At 45.7% G+C, this 23,697-nt stretch overlaps 1 protein-coding gene across 1 annotated transcript in view; it reads left to right on the forward strand.

The window, feature by feature from the left end:
• Positions 1-23,697, forward strand: part of TRIM23 (tripartite motif containing 23) — a 77,052-nt gene that overhangs the window by 11,321 nt on the left and 42,034 nt on the right. Inside the window, exon 3 of the mRNA XM_075326154.1 lies at positions 4,412-4,533. Within this exon, the coding sequence (XP_075182269.1) occupies positions 4,412-4,533 (122 nt within the window). The remainder of the gene's footprint in view (positions 1-4,411; positions 4,534-23,697) is intronic.

Genomic DNA, 23,697 nt, shown 5'->3' on the forward strand with positions numbered 1-23,697 from the left:
GCGGTGGCTTTACCCTGTATGGTTGGGCTGTTGTCTTCTAACGGGGCTTGTGTGGGATAGGTCCTAAAATAGGGATAGGTCCAGTCCTCAATCAGTTGATTTGACTCTGCCCTGTCGGTTCAGGGATTTGTACTTGGTCTGAGTACCCCTCCTGGTGCTCCGGTTTCCAATCGGTTCCCTGGTTCGGTACCGGCGGGCCACCGCCCGACCCCAGTCCCTACGGTTCCACCGACTGTAATCCCAGCTCCTGCAGGCGGCCACCACCATCTGCCTCCTTGCCAAAGGTGACTGGGCTCCGACCCAGCCACCAGAGTAGTCTGTTGGCAGGCCTGGACACAGGTCTGCCCATGAACTTGATTTCTCTCCACTCTGCACTACCACTTGACTCATTGTGTTTTGTGTCTTTCCCGCCTCCAGGCCTGTGAACTCCTCGGTGGGCGGAGCCAACCACTTGGCTCCGTCCCCCCTGGTGTGGACATCAAACCTGGAGGGTGGTGACAAGGGTTTCTAGGTTGGCTGCTGTCACCTAGTGTGTGTGTGTGTGTGTGTACCTGGGATGGCCTGACTAGTCCAGGGCATCACACCCACACCTCTGACTGCCTGTCGCTGCTGGAGGACTAAGCTCATCTGGCAGTGGAGCTCTTGGTGCTGGCTCCTGGCAGCTTTAGAATGCTATTAACCTGCAGGGTAATAATGTGGTGTGGGGTGTTTTTTACATGACGTGCCCTATTGAAGAAAATCTGTCACCAGATTTTTGCCACCTAATCTGAGAGTAGCATAATTTTAAGGGGAAGAGATCCTGATTCCAGCAGTGTCACTTACTGGGCTGCTTAGTGTAGTTTTCATAAAATCACAATTTAATCAGCAGTAGATTATCATTTCAGAACTTCTTGATGTGCTGCAGGTAGTCCGGCATATTTATGAGCTCTGTATAATGCTAGATCTGGTGCAGAGAAAACACTGATTTTATCAAAATGACAGCAAACCGCTCCTTAAGTGACACATCGCTGGAATCAGGGTTGTCTTGAATAAGGGATCTGTGGATTTTTGGAATATTGACAGTTTTTTGTTATAACTTGCATCCTTTATGTCCATAAAAGAGACCAATATATGTGGAGGAGCGTTTGTTTCTGAATTGCATGTGCGCTTAAAACATGGGAGATATAGAATTCTATCCTCTTGAATATCTATGCAGAATAGGGAGCAGTAGGAAATATGTTCAGACCTTAATTTAGATGTCTGTATAACGAAATGTATCATTTCCAGGCATCTGTCTTGTGAGTATATGTGGGCGGATATAGATGGTGGTGTGGCGCGCAAAATGCGTTCCAGCACACGTCATTTCCACGTCCGTTATTTCCGCTGGCACTACCTGATGACGTTTCTATGGAGACTGCGGGAGAATCACAGATACTATATGTGAAGCCCATGATGCGTTCCATCGGGCGCAACTTCCGCTTACGTCAGATCCGATGACATCTATAGGCGCCATATTCAAAAGAACGTGCACTATCCCACGCGCCGAAGAGGCGACTGGGACCGAGATTGTGAACAGCAGACTGTGGCTAGCCATCTGTACCCTATCGTGGGAGCTCCTGAAGAACCCCGGCGAGAATTTGAGCCGGGGGGGAAAACGCGTCGGGCGATTGGCTATTGAGCTAATTCTCTTTTGGCTACCAGCAATCTGGCTGGATTGGAATAACCTGGCGACCTTGTTAAAGCTAATTAGTATTATATCTAGCACAAAACGAGCCTCTATTATATTGCAGTTACGTCCCCTGCTGTGATTTGGCTATTACGGGTACTTCTCACATAGCGAGATCGCTGCTGAGTCACAGGTTTTGTGACATACCAGTGACCTCATTAGCGATCTCGCTGTGTGTGACACTGAGCAGCGATCTGGCCCCTGCTGTGAGATCGCTGCTCGTTACACACAGTGCTGGTTCATTTTTTAGTTGTTGCTCTCCCGCTGATAAGCACACATAGCTGTGTGTGACAGCGAGAGAGCAACAATCCTGAATGTGCAGGGAGCAGGAGCCGGCGTCTGACAGCTGCGGACACTGGTAACCAAGGTACATATCGGGTAACTAAAGCCTGCTTTACACCATACGTTCCAGCATACGATATCGTATGAGATCGTAACCGCCCCCATTGTATGTGTGGCATGTTCAATTTGTTGAATGTGCCGCACAAACTATTAACCCTCGTCACACGTACTTACCCTTCCATACGACCTCGCTGTGGGCAGCGAACGTCCACTTCCTGGAGTGTGAGGGACGTTCGGCGTCACAGCGACGTCACGTGGCAGCCGGCCAATAGAAGCGGAGGGGCGGAGATGAGCGGGACGTAAACATCCCGCCCACCTCTTTCATTCTGCATTGCGGGCCGGGAGCCGCAGGACGCTGGTAAGATCTGTTCATTGTTCCCGGGGTGTCACACACTGCGATGTGTGCTACCCCGGGTGCGATGAACAATCTGACGTTCAATTCCAGAGAAATGGAACGACGTGCGTGCGATGAAGGTTTTACCGTTCAATCGCACGTAGCTGTTACACACTGCAATGTACCTTACGATGCCGGATGTGCGTCACTTATGACGTGACCCCGCCAACACATTGTAAGATACATTGCTGCGTGTAAAGCGGGCTTAAGCGAAGTGCTTTGCTTGGTTACCCGATATTTACCTTGGTTACCAGCGTACACTGCTCTCAGGCTGCCAGTACTGGCTCCCTGCACACGTAGCCAGAGTACACATCGGGTAACTAAGCGAAGCGCTTTGCTTAGTAACCCGATGTGTACCCTGGCTATGAGTGCAGGGAGCCAGCGCTAAGTGGTGTGCGTAACCAGTGTAAATATCGGGAAACCAAGCAAAGCATTTTGCTTAGTTACCTGATATTTACCTTGGTTACCAAGCGCAGCATTGTTTCCACGAGTCGCTGGTGAGATCTGCCTGACAGCTCACCAGCGACCATGTAGCGACGCACCAGCGATCCTGACCAGGTCATATCATGGTCGGAATCGCTGGTACGTCATTTAGTGAGACAGTACCCTTAGTAGGGTGGAATGTTCATCTAGTTATCTCCAAACTTTATTTGCATGTTTTGTACGTTAATGCTATAGTTTGTGCCTTTGTTTTACACGCGTCAGATCACTGCTATGGATATACTGCAGTGTAACATGACCATTTCTCAGCTTTGATGCTATGAGTGCAATGTTTACATGTGAACATTCACTGATTGTTTATACATGTCACAATCGGGCCTGAAGAAATTGGCTTTTTTCTGTTTTGTCCTTATTTACAGGTTAGATATATCATATGGAGTGGGATGTTTACACATGACTCAATTCTATGCACTGCACCTTAAGGCTCTAGTAACTGCATAGCACTAGTGCACGTTAAAGTCTATATCTGAGGATAATATAGTTTTTCAAGGCATTCAGCACTTTGTATTGCAATCTCCAAATCTTTATAATCATACGTGAGCCATCTGATAGTTTTGTGGGTCCATACCGTCTATTATTTTATGGAGTATTTATTGATTCTGTCATCTGAAAATAAGTGTTTTGACAGCACGGACATTATGGGCTGATGGGTAGTGCAGTAACAATTGGTATTTTTCTGCACTCCCGTATTCCCAGACTAGCTGCACCTGCATAGTGCAGGGATAGGCGGGTGAGCGGGGGCGCCATTTCGTTCATTTAGGGGGCCAACCTTCGCGGCAAGGCAGGGAAATCTATAGGGCATTTGACCAAACCCTGTTCTGCACTTTATGTCTTTTTTTTTTTTTTTTTTTTTTTTTTTATCCATTCGTGTTTTTGGTTTGTGTGTGGGGAATTCTGATTTTAACCATATCTAATTTTATTTATAGATTATAATTATATTATTATTATATTATTTCACTACTGGTTGCCTGACATCCCAGCACTCCAGTCGATCAGCTGCACAATGCGAACCCCTCCACCTCCTCACTAGTTTTAATAAATAGGGAGCCTTTGACTCCAGCACACCTTGTCATCAAGAGGTGTACGCCTCTCAATGAAACAGGAGCATCTTATAAGACCCATGTGCCTCCATGCTAGAAATCTTACTCCAGCCACTGACTGGAGTAAGGCTCTGTGTGCACTCTGAGGTGTTTTTTTTTTTTTTTTGTCCAGAATTTTTTTTGCACCATAACTCAGTGTGAGTACATAGCTTTAGAATTGTGGCCTAAAGAACACTACAGTTCATTGTGAATTACATTAGCCATACCCTCTCATTAGTGTCAGGACCTTTTGTGTTGCAAGTTGCGGGTTTTTGGGTTAATATTCACTGGGCATTTTATTCCATTTCTTATACAAAATTATTATTCCTGAATTTGGACTTCATCTTTTGGTTCAGGTTCTTTTAATCTTCTTTATACTTTTATAAACAGGAGACTCTGGAGTTTGGGGACTAAAGAAAAACTTTGCCCTCTTGGAACTGCTGGAACGACTGCAAAATGGTGCAAGTGGCCAGAGTGGAGCCTCGGAAGAGTCAGTGGGAGGCTATGGAGAGGTATACCAGACCTATTGCTGACATGAGAAGATTTTGGGTAAACCCTTATTGTAAAATGATGTGCTGTGTAGTTGTGTTGATGGCAGAGGAGTAGTGCGGGAGCCGGCTGTTACACACGGGTAAGCTCCTGCTGCACTCGCTGGGACTGGCCCTTGCTCTGATCCCAGCACTTTAACATTTCACATGCTACTTTCAATGACTATGGTATTGGGGAGGGGGGAATCACTCCATGTCAGTCAGCACACCAGTGTGATAATTGGGGCGCTGATGGTTGCTGTGGCCACAAAATCCTACCAGTGGCCTCCTTGTGAGCCATCAATCTCAGCTCAACAGATCCCGCTGGAGGTGATGGCTCCTAAGCTACCGGTCAAAGGCCAGAATCGCACAAGGTGATTTCACAGTCCGAATACCTTGTCAGGAGGCGGTTGTCTTCACCTGCACTTAGAGATATCGTCACGCCCCTCTGCATGCATTATAAATGGCCTATACAGTGTTGTAGGAGAGTTGGCCACTACACAAACCATACCAGCACTGTACTGCCAAAATAACTGTTTGCAAACTAGCCATAATGCATCCTATTGTCTTGGTGAAGAAATTGGTACACTTCTACGCTTCTACGTATATTGAAGGCCATCCTTCACTTCTGATTGACAGTGCTCGCTTCCCAGAAACAGCGCTGTCTGAACGCTGCCCGCGTGTGACTTTTCTTTCTGCTAATGCCAGTTGCGACACATCTGGGTGTATTCATGCAGCATCAGTAGAAAGCCGGGGAGGAGAACATGCCAGACCACTGTGAGGGGTCAGGCATAGGCAGGGCCCATGTGTGCACACGCTGGCACCATTCAGTGCTTGCTCTAGGAAGGGAGCACTGACAATCAAAAGCATAGGAAGGCCGCCAATATCCAAATGAGGAGGCATAACTGTGCACCAAATGCTTGACCACACCACGGATACATTGAAGCCCCCTGACTAGCATGCAAACCAAGGTATTTTCTCAGGCGGTCGACCAGTATATCAGATGTTATAGCACCTCTGCGACACTGTACAACCCATTTTAAACGTATTGGTGAGGGTATCTCTCGATTTTCTTTCTCCATAAAAAAAAAAAAGCCCCAGTCCCTCATACAGCTGTGTATTTTAAGAGACATTACAGCTCTTGCAATAACAGATAAAAATCTGTTATGTTCCACCTAAAAATAATAACTTAATGACTGTAGGTCAATACAAATGTCAATTTAACCCCTTAATGACCGCCGATACGCCTTTTAACGGCGGTAAATAAGGGTACTTTTTCCGATCCGCCGCTTTTTAACGGCGGTCGGAAAAAAGGGTCTAGCGCCCCCCAGAGTCAGAAAATTTCCGGGGTCTCAGCTGCCGGGGGTAGCTGAGACCCTGGAGATCATGATTCGGGCCGGTTTTACCGGTCCCCAGTCACGTGATGACCGGTATACACCGTATACCGATCATCAAGTTATAGTAAATGACCGCGCCGGTAAAAAATGATTTATCTCCCATCTGGCATGATCAAACATGCCAGATGGGAGATAAATATTTTTCCCGGTTCCCTCCGGTCCCCTCGGTATCCCCAAAGTGCCCCCCCGACCCCCAACCCCCTCCCGAAAATCCAAGATGGCCGCGCGCACCGGCGAGCACAGCAGCGCGCCGGCCGCATTTACAGTGTTCCTATGGTTTCTGTCGTATGTGCCATAACACATACGACAGAAACCTGCTCCCTAGGCCCTGCCGGGTCCCCCCCTATCCCCCCTGGTGTCCCCCGGTGTCATACATACCTGTCGGAGCGCTGATCCTCCGCGGCCCCCTCCTCCGGCTCCTTCTCTGCAGATGCCGGTCACACGTGCAGAGCGCGGCTGTCAGCTTCCTGTGTTCAGGACGCTGGCTGCTCGGCACTCTGCAGCTGTGACCCGGGGAGAGTGGGTGCAGATTCTTTGCACCCACTCTCCTCAAATGGAGGGTCTGCCCTCCTAGAAAATGGGGGACACGTTCCCTGAACGTGTCCCCCCATATTCTAGAAGGTCCAGAGTCGACGTGGGACGTCCAAATGGATTATTGTGGATTTTTTTTTTTTTTTCTTTTCAATAAATTGGTCAATCAGGGAATGTTTTGGGGAGTGTTTTTTCAAATAAAATTTTTTTTGTTGTCAATTTTTTTTTTTATTACTGTCAATTAGTTATGTCGGGTATCTGATAGACGCCGTGACATAACTAATTGCTGGGCTTGATGCCAGGTGACATTACACACCTGGTATCAACCCCATTCATTACCCCGTTGGCCAACGCACCAGGGCGCGGGATGAGCTGGGTCGAAGCGCCAGAATTGGCGCATCTAATGGATGCGCCACTTCTGGGGCAGCTGCGGCCTGCTATTTTTAGGCTGGGAAGAGTCCAATAACCGTGGCTCTTCCCATCCTGAGAATACCAGACCCCAGCTGTCAGCTTCACCTTGGCTGGTGATCTAATTTGGGGGGACCCCACTTTTTTTTTTTTTTTTTTTTTTAATTATTTATTTATAAATAATTAAAAAAAAAAACAGCTTGGGGAGCCCTCCAAATTGATCACCAGACAAGATGAAGCTGTCAGCTGTGGTTTGCAGGCTACAGCTGTCTGCTTTACCCTAGCTGGCTATCAAAAATAGGGGGGACCCCACGTCATTTATTTTATTCTTTTTTTTTTTTTTTTTTTTTTTTTTTTTTGGGCTAAATACAAGGCTAGGCATCCTTTAGTGTCACATGAAAGGCACTAAAGGGCGCCAGCTTAGAATATGCAGGGGGGTGGGACGTTATATATGTTTGACATCTATCCATTCATCCATTGTAGCATTTTACGCTGTGTGCCCACAATCGGGGTTTGCAACGTTTTGGGCGCAGAGCGTTTTCCCTGCGTCCATAACGCTGCGTTGTGCAGTAGAAGCACAGTGGCAGGATTTTTAGAAATCCCGTGCCCACTGTGTTTCTTTTCTCCGCAGCATAAACCGACCTGTGGCGCAGCTTCCCGAGCCTCAGCATGTCAATTTATGCTGCGGAGATGAGTGTTCTTTGCAGGTAGCATAGAGCTCCACAGCAGCCTGAACCCAAATCGTGGGCATGGGCAGCTGCGTTCTCCCGTGGACAACACTCACATTTCTGCAGGAGGCTGACACTGTGTACTAGACGCCGTGTCGCTGGATCATGGCCACATAGCCTAAAGGCTACTTTACACGCTGCGATATCGGTCCCGATATCGCTAGCGTGGGTACCCGCCCCCATCTGTTGTGCGACACGGGCAAATCGCTGCCCGTGCCGCACAACATCGCGCAGATGTGTCACACATACTTACCTGCCCGGCGACATCGCTGTGACCGGCGAACCGCCTCCTTTCTAAGGGGGCGGTCCGTGTGGCGTCACAGTGACGTCACTGAACGGCCGCCCAATAGAAGCGGAGGGGCGGAGATGAGTGGCCGGAACATCCCGCCCACCTCCTTCCTTCCTCATAGCGGCCGGGAGGCAGGTAAGGAGAGGTTCCTCGTTCCTGCGGCGTCACACATAGCGATGTGTGCTGCCGCAGGAGCGACGAACTACATCGTTACTGCTGCAGTAACGATAATCGAGAATGGACCCCCATGTCACCGATGAGCGATTTTGCACGTTTTTGCAACGATGCAAAATCGCTCATCGGTGTCACACGCAGCAACATTGCTAAGGCGGCCGGATGTGCGTCACCAATTCCGTGACCCTAACGACTCCGCATTAGCGATGTCGCAGCGTGTAAAGCCCCCTTAACAGTGAGAAATTTGTTGCTACAGCAACAGTTTTGTGAAGTACCTGTGGATTCAAAATGTTTACTATACTCCTGAATAAAATCCTTGAGGGTTCCAGTTTCCAAAATGAGGTCACTTGTGGGGGGTTTCTGATGTATAGGTGCCCAAGGGGCCCTGCTAATGTGACATGGTGCGCGCAATTTACTTCAACTTTTCCAAAATTCAAATGGTGCTCCTTCCATTCCAAGCCCTCCCATTTATCCAAACAAAGGTTTTTGGCCACATGTGGGGTATCCCTGCGCTCACAAGAAATTAGATAACAACCTGTGGGGTACACGTTTTGTTGTTGCCTCTTGAAAAAGTGAAAAATGTGTCGCTAAATCAACATTTTTGTGAAAAAAATGAAAATTTCAATATGGCAACCTAAGCTTATCAAATTCTGTGAAGTATTCGTGGATTCAAAATGCTCAATATACACCTAGATTAAAGCCTTGAGGGGTCTTATTTCCAGAATGGGGTCACTTGTGGTGGACCTCCACTGCTTAGGCACCTCAGGGGTTCTCCTAATGCAACATGGCGTCCGCTATTGATTCCAGCCAATTTTGCAGTCAAATTGCACTCCTTCTCTTCTGAGCCCTGTAGTGTGCCCAAACAGTTGATTTCCACCACATACAAGATATCAACAAACTCAGGAGAAATTGCGCAATAAATTTCATGGTGATTTTTTTCCTGTTACCCTTGTGAAAAAAAGCTACCTGGTTGAAGTAACAATTTTGTGGTAAAATTTTATTTTTTTTATTTTCATGGCTCAACGTTATAAACTTCTGTAAAGCACCTGGGGGTTCAGGGTACTCACCAAACATCTAGATAAATTCCTTGAGGGGCCTAGTTTCCAAAATGGGGTCACTTGTGCGGGGTTTCTGCTGTTTAGGTACCTTAGGGGTCCTCCAAATGTGACATGGTGCCCGCAATCTTTTTCAGCCAAATTTCCTTTCCAAAATTCAAATATTGCTCCTTCCGTTCCAAGCCCTCCCATTTCTCCAAACAAAGGTTTCAGACCACAAGTGAGGTATCACCGCGCTCATAAAAAAGTGGGTAACAAACAATGTGGTCAAATTTTTGGAATTACCTCTTGAAAAAGTGAAAAAATTGATGCTAAAGCAACATTTTTGAGAAAAAAATGAAAATTTTCAATGTGACAAAGTAACGTTATCAAAATCTGTGAAGTACCTGTGGATCCAAAATGCTCACTATACCCCTAGATAGAAGCCTTAAGGGGTCTAGTTTCCAAAATGGTGTCACTTGTAAGGGGTTTCTGCTGTTTAGGTACCTTAGCGGACCTGTAAATGCAACATGGTGCCCGCAATCTATTTCAGCCAAATTTGCTTTCCAAAATTCAAATATTGCTCCTTCTGTTCCGAGCCCTCCCATTTGTCCAAACAGAGGTTTCTGACCACATGTGAGGTATTGGCGCGTTCATAAGAAAGTGGGTAACAAGTTTTGGGGTTCATTTTGTTGTTATTTCTTCTAAAAGTGAATAAATTTGGGTTAGAGCAACATTTTAGGTAAAATTTTATTTTTTGCTTTTTTTCATTCCACTTTGCTTTAGTTCCTGTGAAGCACCTGAAGGGTTAATAAACTTCTTGGATGTGGTTTTGAGTACTTTGAGGGGTGCTGTTTTGAGAATGGTGTCACTTTTAGGTATTTTCTGACACTTAGGCCTCTCAAAGTCACTTCAAATGTGATGTGGTCCCTAAAAAAATGGTTTTGTGAATTTTGTTGAAAAAATGGGAAATTGCAGATGAACTTTGACCTTTTCTAACTTCCTAACCCCAAAACATTTTGTTTCAGAAATTGCGCTAATGTAAAGTAGACATGTGGGAAATGTTATTTATTAACTGTTTTGTGTGACATAACTCTCTGGGTTAAGGGAATAAAAATTAAAAGTTTGAAAATTGCAAAATTTTCAACATTTTCATCAAATTTCCGATTTTTTTTTCACAAATAAAAGCAAAAAATATCGTTCTAAATTTATAACTATCATGAAGTACAATATGTCACGAAAAAACAATGTCAGAATCACCGGGATCCGTTGAAGCGTTCCAGAGTTATGACCTCATAAAGTGACACTGGTCAGAATTGCAAAAAATGGCCTGGTCATTAAGTACAAAACTGGCTTCGTCCTTAAGGGGTTAAAATGCAAAGAAAACGTTACTACGGTAGTTCTTCTTCTGCTGTTCTTTGCCTGATATGGTAAAACTTGTCATAATTTTAATTGTACACTTTTTCCTCCCTCCCCCACCCCCCTCCAAAAAATAAAGGAAAAAAAATTCAATTACAAAATGCAACTCTTGATGAAAGGAAGTCCTAATACAATATCGCTGAACAAATGGGGTATGGGTCCTGAGATAAGTGTGTGTATGTTGAGAGCTTAAAGGGAACCTGTCAGGTGTAATATACACACAGTACCACGAGCAGTTCTGGATGCATATTGCTAATCCCTGCCTAACCGTCCCTGTATATACTAGCATAGATAAAGAGATCTTTACAAAAAGTATTTCTAAAGATCTTTTATCGTATGCTAATGAGCGTGGGGACTAGTCCCTTGGGCATTAGTTCCCCTGGCTAGTCGGCCCCATTAGCATGTAAGCATGTCCCTGTGGGTGTGCTATCATGCTAATGAATGTGCAGCATCAGAGGATGATCTCGCTCACTTCTCCGCTGCCATCGCGTCCGACACTAGATTTCGGCTCAGTGCGCATGACCCCGGTGTTTGGGTCATATGCATTATGAAGCCGGGTGTATGCATCCTGGCTTCAAACTGAAGTAGTGCACATGACCGAAACTCTGGGGTAGCCGAAATCCAGCATCAGACGCGATGGCGGTGGAGAGGTGAGTGAGATCATCCTGTGACGCTGCACATTCATTAGCATCTTAGTTCCCCTGGCTAGTCGGCTCTATTAGCATGCCTCTGTGGGTGTACTAATGCCCAGGGGACTTGTCTCCTTGCTCATTAGCATACGACAAAAGATCTTTGGAAATACTTTTTTCTAAAGATCTCTTTATCTATGCTAGTGTATACAGAGACAGTTAGGCAGGGATTAGCAATATACACCCTGAACTGCTTGTGGTTGTGGGTGCATATTGCACCTGACAGGTTCCCTTTAAACTGTGACTCCAAGGGGTTAACTGGTTTTGTGCAAAGTAATAGTTTTATGACCGAAAACCTTTGCTGTATTATCATACATGGAACAACATGTATTTGCAACTGTAACTGCATTGGAAAGCAAAAAAAAAAAAAAATCAAGTGTATACATATAGCAGGAGAAGCCTACAGCAAGTCTAGCGTATAGACCTGCAGAGCTCTGGTATTTCTAGATTTGTGGTGACCAAAGCGACTATACACAATAGCAATGTCTTTTGCTCTGCAGAAGTGCTACCGAAATACTCAAGAGTGAGTGTATTAATTTGTCCTCAAAGGCTTTCTGTAGTGTTCTTGAGAGGAAGCTAAGCAGACCCTCGACGGGTTTTGTTTTCCCCTCACCAAGGTGTTTAGTGAGTGGACTATTCTCCAGGTGTGTTCGGCTCTGAAGAATCTCTGTACCTTTTACCGTACAAGTTAAAGGGAAGGCTCAAGTAAAACCCAGCCAGCTTTTTGAGCGTTTTTGCCTTCAGGTCCTGCGCAGGACCTCAATGCCAGCCTGGGTGCATGACATAGGATGCATCATGCACCCCGGCTTCAGAAGGAGGAGGACCAAGATGGCCAAAAGAGGAGGCGCCGCACCCAGAGAACAGAGACTCCCATCTGACCATTCTGCACCGCATGACCGTTAGGGAAGTATTATAAAGTGATTTTTATGTTCTACACAGCGGCCTGGGCTCTTATATACAGCATGTTAGAATACTGTATACAAGTGCCCACTGGTGGTGGCTGCAGCTTATAGGCCCCAAATCTGGTGACAGGTTCTCTTTTACAGGAAATCCGTCAGCAGGTGTTTGCTGCTTCATCTGGGAGCAGCATGATGCAGGAAAGTGACCCTGTTTCTACTAATGTATGACTTGGCTTACTGGGTGCAGGCATTCTGACAGTTCTCAGATCTAACCATCCCCACACCATAGCTTTGTGTACATTGTATATGGACGGTGAGCTGCTAATTAGTGCTGGGGATGAGGGTGAACCAGACCGAACATGGCAGCTACTCCAGGCAGTGATAATCTCCTGGTGATAAAACACTCATTTATATTGAAACTACAGCATACAGCTTAAAGGGAACCTGTCATCAGAAATTTACCTGTAAGCCTAAACGTTTCCCCCTCTGCAGCTCCTGGGCTGCATTCTAGCAAGGTTCCTATAGTTTTTGTGGCCCCTTTTATACCAAAATAAATACTTTATAAACTTGTACCTTTTCGTATGCAAATTTTGAAAATTATCCATGGGGGCGGGCTGCCTGATGTCCGTTGTTGTCCTCCTGCCGATTTACGCCGCCCCCGAACGCTGAATTTCAAACCTCAGGACGCCGCCCCTGGGCGCCCGTGGTCCCGCACATGCGCTGTGCGACTGTAGCGGTGCCGTGCACTGTGTGACCGCTGGTGACGCTTTGCGCGGGCACGAGGTTATGGGCGGCGCTGTGGGTGTCATCAGCAAGTGCGCCCATAACCTCGTGACCGCACTTTCCCCTTTGCCTCCTGCGTTCTGCGCAAGCGTCTCCTCGTAACCTGTGGTGGCCTGATCCGCTCCTCCCATCTATTTCCTGCTGCAGGGCAAAATGGGAAAGGTGACGTCGGATCATTTGGCCAGCGCTTGCGCAGAACACAGGAGGCAAAGGGGAGAGCGCGGCCACGGTATTATGGGCGGGCACTTGTGATGCATTCACAGTGCCGCCCATAATATCGTGCCTGCGACCACGTCACCAGCAGTCCTCGCGTGCACGGGACCTCGGGCGCAGTGGGCGGTGTCCTGATCTATGAAATGAAGCAAGGGGGGACGGCGTAAACCAGAAGGAGGGACAGTAACGGACGCAACAGAGACCGCCCCCATGGACGATTTACAAGAATTGCAGACAAAAAGGTACAACTTTATAAAGTGTTTAATTTGGTTTAAAAGGAGGCACAAAAAGTACAGGAACCTTGCTAGAATGCAGCCCAGGAGCTGCAGAGGGGGAAACTTTTAGGTTTAAAGCTCAATTTCTGATGACAGGTTCCCTTTAAGTGACACAATGCTGAAATTCGGGTCTCACCCCCTACCTCATGCTGCCTTCAGATTACAGCGCAAAAACCTGATGAGATTGGGTGGTTGTGTTTTTTTTTTTTTTTTTTTTTTTTCCTAAATTTAGAGAAACTCTTCAAAATAACTAGACAATATTGGAAATCGAAATCAGAAAACAGAGGTATTATATATGGAAAATAACATTACAAATTGCAATCGTCAGTATTTTTGAGCTGGCCATATGTTTGGTTACTCCTCCTGTCCTACTGTTTATACAGTTACAATTGCCTTTTGTGTGATCCATAACCTTCCATTGTATTTCCGGGATACGATGCTCTATTAAACATCACTGTGCTTAATAAATAACACATAATGTTCAGAAAAAAAATAATTCTCCTTTCCCTGCTTGACACATCACACACATTTTTAAAGGGGTTTTCCAGTATTACATCTAAGGCTTGGGGTGGTATACAGCCACAAACATGGTGGTTCTCTGTGTCAGACGGCCCTGTGCTGGCTCCAGCAGTGATGACTCTTGTCTGGATGTCACAGGACTGTGCTCGGTGGTTGGCTGTAACCGTGTGTCATCAGGTGTTTCGCCATGTGCTTCCTCCAGGGAGCAATGGAGGAAGCACAAATTGTAACGTCTTTCAAACCTTCGAGGATTTATAACAGGAGTTCAGATTGACTTTCCATCTATTCATTCGGTGGCAGAATGGACATGTACCTGGTCTTAACACGTCTCTGGATGATGGAGTCTAGATCAGAGCATCGCTTCTGACATCTACCCTCTTCTCTACCTTCATATCTTTTGATTCTACGGAAAAATGCAGACGTTTTCCTTATCGAGTCATTGACTTTTTTTATCAATGCCATTGATAAGTCTTATTCATTTGCTAAAGAAGGATCCTGATGCAGAAAGTGTCCAGTCTGTGAAGACTCGGCACATCGTCCAGTGTGTGTGTGTTACATATTGGCAAGAATGAGCCAATTTTTCCCTAATCGCACACTTCACCGACTCCCTGCATTGCCAAGTGGACTGAACAGCTCAAAGAGGAACAGCGGGCTAGAAATGGTAAGTGCTGCTATCATTTCAATAATTATAGAATTTTTCTCCCTGATTACTGGAAACTAAGACATGGCTTTTATTTTAAGGGATTGTCCAAAACTGATATTGATGGCTTGGCCTTTAAATTAGGTGATCAGTAAGGCAGGCTTCACATCAACTGTATTCTGCCACAATGCCGGATTGGGCACCAATGCGTTTCACTTCATTGTATTTCCTATGGACTCGCGGCAAGTTTCGGTCACATGCGGTTGTGTATGACGCACGCAACCGCATGTGACTGGATCTTCCCGTGAGTCAGTCCATAGGAAATGCATTGAAGTGAAACGCATTTGTGCTGGATCCGGCATTACGGCAGAATGCTGCTGATGTGAAGCCCACCTAAGACTGTGGGGGGGGGTCTGATACCTGGCACCCCTTCACTGTATAGCAGGTCCCGCTGAGGATAGATGTAACCAGTGCAAAGGCTGGAACAGCACAGCTCCACCAGTCTGTATAGTGACTCAACTGAGCTGCACCTGTGGGGGGTAGCGAGTGGCAGATCCCCTATTGATGGCAATGTGCTGGACAGCCCCCTTTTGTTATCTCATACTTTTTTATTGTAGGGTGCAAGTCAAAGCCCAGAAGTGATTAGCGTAAGAACCCTGTATGTATGTAATTTCTGATTACATTTCTAGGAGTAAACGCATTGCTTTTGCAGGGGATACGAAACCTACATGTCAAGGGTAGCTTCAGGGCCTCCTTAATACAAGCCAATATTCATGGAGCAGAAGTGTCCACTGCTTGTGGCCCCCTAATTTATTTATTTATTTTTTAAGAGAATAGGCATAAGGGGTGGGGGTGGGGGGCTAAGTGGAGGCATCAAATATACAAGTCTGACTCTTCTTACAGGAAGACAAACCCAGATGCAATGGTGATGAATTTGTGACTCCCTCAGAAGCTGGTGCCTCCATGAAGATGACAGACCTTCTTGCACTTCAGTATCTTCTATTACTATGGTATACTCTCCTGCTCTTATTTCTACCTAGAACAGCAAGTTTGTGTCTTATTATCCAAAGCATTTAACTGTTATTTTGTTTCCATCAGAACAAGTCTCTTCAGGTCTTGGGATGTCTTTGAAGACCTACAGAGATTGAAAGATCAGATGAGACGATTTTAGGAATAGTCATGGTTTAAGACTCGTCACCTGGCAGATCGGGGTGGGGGGGTCAATTAACTTCTATGTCCCTCCACCCCCATCAATGTTCATCCTTATGTCTACTCCTTGTAATAACCTAACCCCTCAATACATTTTCAGTGTCACTGTACTCTGCCATCATGAGCCCATCAGCCGATATGCCAAAGATTTAACATTATTTTTGCACTTTAGTCATGTGCGGTATTAAAATGTGTTTGACGCAAATTGTGTGTGGTTATCTTCTAGCTACCCATAGCAATTCTCTTTTTACATTTTCACAATATGATTATCCCAATATGGAAAGGATATTGCTATTTTTGCTGCTTACCATACAGTAGGAATATTCCTGGACTGTGTATGTACATACAAATCGTGTAGGAAAGAACCGGTTCTGTAATGCTTCTCCAGAATTGGGCAGAAGGTTTAGTCTTCCCATGGCCAAGGTCTAAAATGACAGAAAACACAACAATCAAGCAAAATCATCCTCCTCTATTAGGTCCCTTCACATGTTCATGTAAAAAAAAAAAAAAAAAAAAACCCAAAAAACCCCTTATGTGTTGCACTGTCTATTTTTGGCCATCTGTGTGATGGGTACTAGAAAAAAGTGTTTATATATTTGTGTAAAATGTGCAAAGCTGTGGTCTGATATTAGGGTGGGAAGGCTCATGTTTATTTGGCCCTTCATAGCCTAAAAATACCCCCAAAAAACAGCAGGTCGCACAGCCACCCCATTACTGGCATATCCGTTAGATGCTTCAATTCTGGCGCTGAACCCAGCTCTACCACAGCACTAGGGCAACTGGGAAATCAAGGCAATGGTTTGTGGGGTTCGATGGCAGCTGTGAATTGACAGCTGGCATCAAGCCCTGGTGGTAGTATGGGTGGGCATCTATCAGGCATCCCTATTACTAGCCCAGTAAATGTAAATCAGAAAACACCTCCCCCCCCCCCGCACACAAATATATTCCAGTTCAAAAAAAAAAAAAACCCCTTACTCTAAAGACCGCTTTACACACAACGATATCGCTAGCGATCTCGTTAACTGTGACACGCCCAGATCGTTGATACGATTTGCCGAGATCGCTCATAGGTCGTTTTGTAGCGGTCGCATGTACCCATCTCACAAACGACGCTACATCGTTCTGCGATCTATTGTTTGACCGAGGTGGACACTGTCACATAGCATTCCTCCCAACGATTCCAGCAACGTCAGAGGCGTATAATTGTCCATGGCATACACCCTGGCGTGTGATTGCCTTGCCCTCTACACGCCCCAACTTCCATACTGTTTGAATCTCCTCCAGTCTTCTGTTACGTGATTGCTTGTCTGTGAAATAAAAGGCCGCATTTGCGGCTGCCCCGTGTGACGCAACCACCGCTGCCGCACGCGTGATCTGTTTTGTGTCATCCTTTACGCCTTTCTGTGTTCTCCAAGGGTTTTTTTTTTTTTTTTTACCTTTTACAGATGTCTGGCCCCCAAAATGAATCCTTGATAAGGGAGTTTATAGAAAAGTACCGGACCCTACCATGTTTGTGGAGGATTAAATCAGCCGAATACAGCAACAAGCAGCAAAAAAAAAAGCCGCGTATTTGCAGCTTGTTGCTGTATTTAAAAAAGCATTACCCAACAGAACCTGCTGACAAGTATGTAGTGTAAAAAAAAACAAACAAAAAAAAAACCCTCCGCACCATTTTTAAAAAAGAAATGAATAAGGTAGAAGATTGGCAGAGGTCCGGGCCAGGCACGGCGGAAGTCTATGTACCACGCCTATGGTACTATGACCTACTTTTGTTCATAAGGGACCAGGAGATTCCTCGTCCCATGACCAGCATGATGTCCCTGCAGGAGGAGGACCTTGATGATGATGATGATTCCCCCCCCCCCCCCCGAGTCTGGTTGAGGATGTAAGTATTTTTTTAAAAAATTGTAAAATATGGAATTTAATTTGTCTTGGCAAAATCACCTTTTGAAATTAAACCCTGTTGTGCCCCTTGGAAATTTAGCTAATGTCTCTAATAATGGCCTTCCAGTCCTGTTCATTTGTCAACATCACTGTTGTGGTGTTATGTATGTAATCAGCAGGTTTAAATATTATCAGCCAAATCTTGTTTTATAAACCCCCTCACATATGGTATAACTGCATGGGTCTCCATGTGTGTGTGTTGCACCTTTTAATCCCTTGGCCACACCCTTTCTTTTTATATAGCGCTAACATATTCTGCAACGCTTTACATGCATCAGGAACACTGTCCTCATTGGGGCTCAGAATCTAAATTCCCTATCTGTATGTCTTTGGACTGTGGGAGGAAACCAGAGAACCCGGAGGAAACCCACGCAAACACGGGGAGAACATACAAGCTCCTTGCAGATAGTGTCCTTGGTGGGATTCGAACCCAGGACCCGAGCGCTGCAAGACTGCAGTGCTAACCACTGAGCCACTGTGCCGCCCACCCTGATGTATTTGCTCAATGTATGTAGTACCTGTTGTTTGCTAATATTTCACATAATTACCCATTTATTTTATACCAACAGGAAGAAAGTCTGGAATCCATAACACAGCCCGGGCCCAGTGCTACGCCATCATTAATGCCGGAAACAGGGGAGGTAGTACATGAAGCGGCTAGCCCCTCATCCATGCCTATGCGGCTGCATGCAAGACGAAGAGAATCATCCACTGCCTCATGGTCAAGTGACCTGGTTGGCCTCTGCCAATCAATACTTGAGCAATATAATAGGCCAGCAATAAGCGGATTCTGCCACTTCCTGGACGATGAGCTCCGGAAGTTGAATGTTTCCCAAAGAGAACATGCCCAACGTATTATCATTGCTGTATTACGGGCGGCCAAAGCTGGGCTCTTGACAGCCACATCATCACTTGCTGTAGGGGAGCAGGCAGGGCCATGTTCTGGCTCCCAGCAGGAGAATATCCATTTTTCCCCTCAAATTCCTACTAGCCTCACAGTGCCCACCAGCTTGCGAAGAGGCAGGTCTTCCCAGAGTAAAAAGCAAAAAATGGGAAGTTAACATGTGCATGGCTCATCGGCCAAATCATCTGAAGGGCCAAATTGAATTTATTTATTTTCTTCCAAAATGAATTTGCAACCCAGCTGGGTATACTTTATTTTTGTATATTATGATTTGTGATTGTTAACATGTGATTTTAAATTTGTTTTTATTTTTGGTGTGAAAAATAGTTTTTGTGTTCTTCATGTTTTGTAATAATGGTCACATGTATTAAAGGTCCTTGTCACGTTTCCAACTTGCAAACACACACTGATGGTCCACATTTTCTCCTTGCGGCGGATCATAGTGGCCTTGTTCTTGCTGGGCGCTTTTAATAAGATGTCTTGCTCGATGTTCCAATAGATGTCTTCGGTTAACAACATATGTTTGCTTTGTGTGTTTCCAGGTCGCATTTTGACCTAATAGCAAGAAGAGAATGGCACGTCCTATATATGCGTCTAGGAGATATTGGGGTGCACTTCAAGTTCCAAAGCCAAACAGTGAGAAGTATACAAGGCACTCCCAAGATGATTTGAAGAAATATTTATTCATGTGCGTAACAAAAACGTTTTCGGTCCTATGTGGACCTTCCTCAGTAGCACATATGTGAGGGAAAACGCTGTGTGGGCTGTCAGACGCGGAATCCACTGCTGTATGGGGGCTGCCATAGGTTGTTACACACATGAATAAATATTTCTTCAAATCATCTTGGGAGTGCCTTGTATACTTCTCGCATTTTGACCTAATGGCTGTGTCTACCCATGAAGTTAAGAAAGCGTTTAACAAAGTCAACGTGTTTTTTTTTTTTATTGTTTGTGTGTGTTTTAAACAAGCCTAAAGGGGGCTTTACACGCTGCGACATCGCTAATGCGGAGTCGTTGGGGTCACGGAATTTGTGACGCACATCCAGCCACATTATCGATGTTGCTGCGTTTGACACCGATGAGCGATTTTGCATCGTTGCAAAAACGTGCAAAATCGCTCATCGGTGACATGGGGGTCCATTCTTGATTATCGTTACTGCAGCAGTAACAATGTAGTTCGTCGCTCCTGCGGCAGCACACATTGCTATGTGTGACGCCGCAGGAACGAGGAACCTCTCCTTTCCTGCCTCCCGGCCGCTATGCGGAAGGAAGGAGGTGGGTGGGATTTTACATCCCGCTCAGCTCCGTCCCTCCGCTGCTATTGGGCGGCTGCTCAGTGACGTCTCTGTGACGCCACACGGACTGCCCCTTAGAAAGGAGGCGGTTCGTTGCTCACAGCGACGTCGCTGGGCAGGTAAGTATGTGTGACGGGTCTGAGTGATGTTGTGCGGCACGGGCAGCGATTTGCCCGTGTCGCGCAACAGATGGGGGCGGGTACCCACGCTAGCGATATTGGGACCGATATCGCAGCGTGTAAAGTAGCCTTTAGTTAAACTTTCAAACAACATTTACATAGCTAAAACCAGTTGCGTCTTGCCGCATCAAGGCCCCTCCATGTAACGACGAACAACATCCTTATGTTCTTGGGCTGCAGCCCTCAGCCTCCTTGTCGATGCCCACACATCATGGATTCTGGGGTATCCTGTAGATGGAATGGGATGGTTTAACCTTTTTAACATTTCTCAAACGGAAAACCTCAAAATTATCCTGTTTTTAAGGTACACTTCCGAATGTGGGGACGGTCATGGTCCTCATCTGTATCGGAAGCTGAACTCCTCTCCCATCCTGCTTCCGTGGTTCCAAAGGCTAGGGGAACACAAAATCAGCCATATGTGAACACTGGGAATCAACCTTGACCAAACCATGTCGCAAGGATGATTACCACTGACAAGGTACTAAGCCGGCAACTCGCCTTGAGGAGAGCCTGCACCTATCTCCTGTATTGAGGCAGGTGAGTTACATTGTCCTGGAGAGGACCCACCTGTTCAGAAATGCCTACAATCTACAATGAACTCGCTGCCGCCCGACCACCGTGCGGAGCTGCCGCCCGACCACCGTGCGGAGCTGCTGCCTGACCTACACCCCACCTATTGTCTCCTCCCCATAATCCTATAGAATGTAAGCCCGCAAGGGTAGGGCCCTCTTCCCTCTGTACTAGTCTGTCTACTGTAACTTGTATATGTATTTTGTATGTAACCCCTTCTCATGTACAGCACCATGGAATTAATGGTGCTCTATAAATAAATAATAATTTATGCATGTGGTGGGTTGGCAGCTAAAAAACTTGTTGCAGGGGGCGAGGGGCTTAAGGACACAGGAGGGGTGGCAGCAGGGGATGGTGTGGCTGCGTTGGAAGGGGTCTAGGTATGAGTAGGTGTTCCTGATGGGGAGGCAGGAGGTGACGGGGTTCCATCATGCTGTTGCATTTGCAAAACTTCTTGTCCTATTGTATGAAGACAACAAACGACAGCTATGAGGAGTCTATCCTAGTCCTTTGAATAATAATGTTTTCAACATTACTTTTGCCAACCTAGCTCCATTAATTAGCACGGTCACCATGGTTTCATTGTGGTAACCTACTGATCATGGTATATCTAAACACACCAAGAAGTGTTCAACAAACCCTGCATATTTGTCCTAAAGTACAGCCCTATGCACATCCTAGAAAAAATTACCTTGCTGCATCAAGTGTGGATGTAATGGCTAATCATCCCTGCAATATGCGTCATTTTTGATACGCATGTGATTTTTACATGCGCATGTGCGTTATGTTGAGGCCCCCGTAACAGACCTGGTGTTTCCCTTTGCGTTTGTGAGGGTCTCATGCCTCGGCCACGCCTGACTTACATATATACAAGACGCATTAAGCTTATATGTTTGTAAAAAGACTATGACATGTTTACACAGTAAACACTCACCACGCTGCCTGCGTAAAGAGGTGCGGATATTTTCTATCCTTGATGCTGACCGATAAAACAGGTCCGCCCACTTTTTTCGGACCTACATGCTTGAACGGACAACTCTATACTGGCTGGCTAGGCCTCGGCGGATCTTGCACAGGACTGCCCTTTTGTGGGCCATGGGGCGCTTATGCACCCTATGGCAGGCGTAATCCAAGGCATCCATATGATCCACAAGGTATGTTATCTTGCCTTCACCCCATACAGTGCCTCGCTGGCGGGATGCCATCCTGATTAACTTTGTTAATCTGACGCTTATATTGTAGACTGGGCAGGCCGACGCAGGAAGAGGCGTCATGACGTCACTGTCTAATGCCATCCACTAATCATACGATGCGTCCCATATTTTCCACCTCTGCGACTTCGTGAGTACAGTTGCAAAATTAGATATCACGCAGGTTCCGAGACGCAGGTCGGCTTCTCTGACCAAACGTAAACGCTGGTGGAACACGGCGAAGTGTGTTAGGATTGTGTGGCTTAACGTAGACCTTTGTGGATGTGTCATTGTTATGATGCTGTTTTTGGGTCTGTATGTATGAAGGCCACTAGGGCTTTCATATCATTTTTAAACATAGGCCACTAACATCTGACATGGCAAATGTTTTAGCTTTTAAAGATACAAATGCATGCCACATAGGCATATATCTGTACTTCACTGTGCTATTATTCCTTAGGCAAATGCCTATGCATCAAAACTGGATTACCAATATTCGTTACTTGACCAAAGTATTTTGACAATGACATGGTTTATGACCTCCATCAGGCTGGACTTGTATGTTGGTGGCTATGAAAGGTTTTTAATGTAATAAACATCTTGGATGGTTTTTTTTATATTTTTTTTCAAAAACCTTAATTGTATAAAAACCAAAAAAAACAAACAACAAAACATGCAGCCAACATGTGCTTACAGGTGTATGAACATGTGAACAATGCAGGATAAGGCTCAGTGGGTTTTTTAAACTCCGGAAGTATGCACAAAAACAAGGTATAAAAAATCATTTATACACAGATATAAACCTAACCAAAAGATGCAAACAACCAGGACAAAAGATAGTAGCCGAAAATGAAATAACACCCGTCACAGCAGAGCTCTGTAATGAAACGCACACAGGACCGTGGGCAGCCACAAAGGACGTCAATGAAACTTTGTGTCCACCTTATCAACCACGGCTGCCAAATCAGAACACAGTTGGTACCACCAATCAGAGCGGAGGAGGCGTAGAGCATTGCTCGTAACGACACGCCCGCGTCGCTGATGACGGACGCACTAAGGATGTTTGTCGTTGGCAGGGTGTCAAACGTAGCAATATGTCTGCTGCTTTTGAACCGACGAACAATATTTTGAAAATGAACGATGTGTCAACGATTAATGATTTTCGCAAATTTTTAAGATCGTTGGGAGTCGCTTGTAGGTTTCACACACAACGACGTCACTAACATAGACGGAAGTGCGTCACGAAAACCATGACCCCGACGACATATCGACAGATAAATCGTAGCGTGTAACGGGGCCTTAACCCTCATTCAGCAATTTATTAAGTCTTTTAGTTCAGTTGTAATCCACATGGAGGTCCCATGACATTTCCTGACTCAGTGGTCCAGCGTATGAAGAACGTCTGCAATTTTTGATGTGCTTCTGGAGAAAGCTGCGTGCCTATCCTGAAGCCAGCAAAGTCCGAGGTTTTGTTTTGTTTTGTTTTTTTGCCCTTCGAGGCATTGACTTCACAAAAAAAATGTATGGGGGAAATAAAAACGCACCAAAATTGCATGCATTATTATCCTTGTGCAGCGTGAGAGCAAACAGTGGCTGCTGTTCAAGCTTATGGGGCTCATTCTCTGAATGTTCTTAATAGGCTGGGTCACTAAGCTGGAAAACGTTATGGGGGCTATGTCGGAGCTGTGTAGGTTTATTTGGGGAAAAAAGTGATTGATGAATTGTGTCCTCTATTTCTTTAATTCTCTTTCTGTCTTTCAGGTTTGCTTTTGTGGAAGGTCGTGGGACCTCCATGTGGATCGTTGGAACTTCATCGCTTTTTTTTTTTCTTTTATTTTTATTTTTTTAATAAATTGGTGA

This window comes from Anomaloglossus baeobatrachus, chromosome 1 (assembly GCF_048569485.1).
Source record: "Anomaloglossus baeobatrachus isolate aAnoBae1 chromosome 1, aAnoBae1.hap1, whole genome shotgun sequence".
NCBI classification, from domain to species: Eukaryota; Metazoa; Chordata; class Amphibia; order Anura; family Aromobatidae; genus Anomaloglossus; species Anomaloglossus baeobatrachus.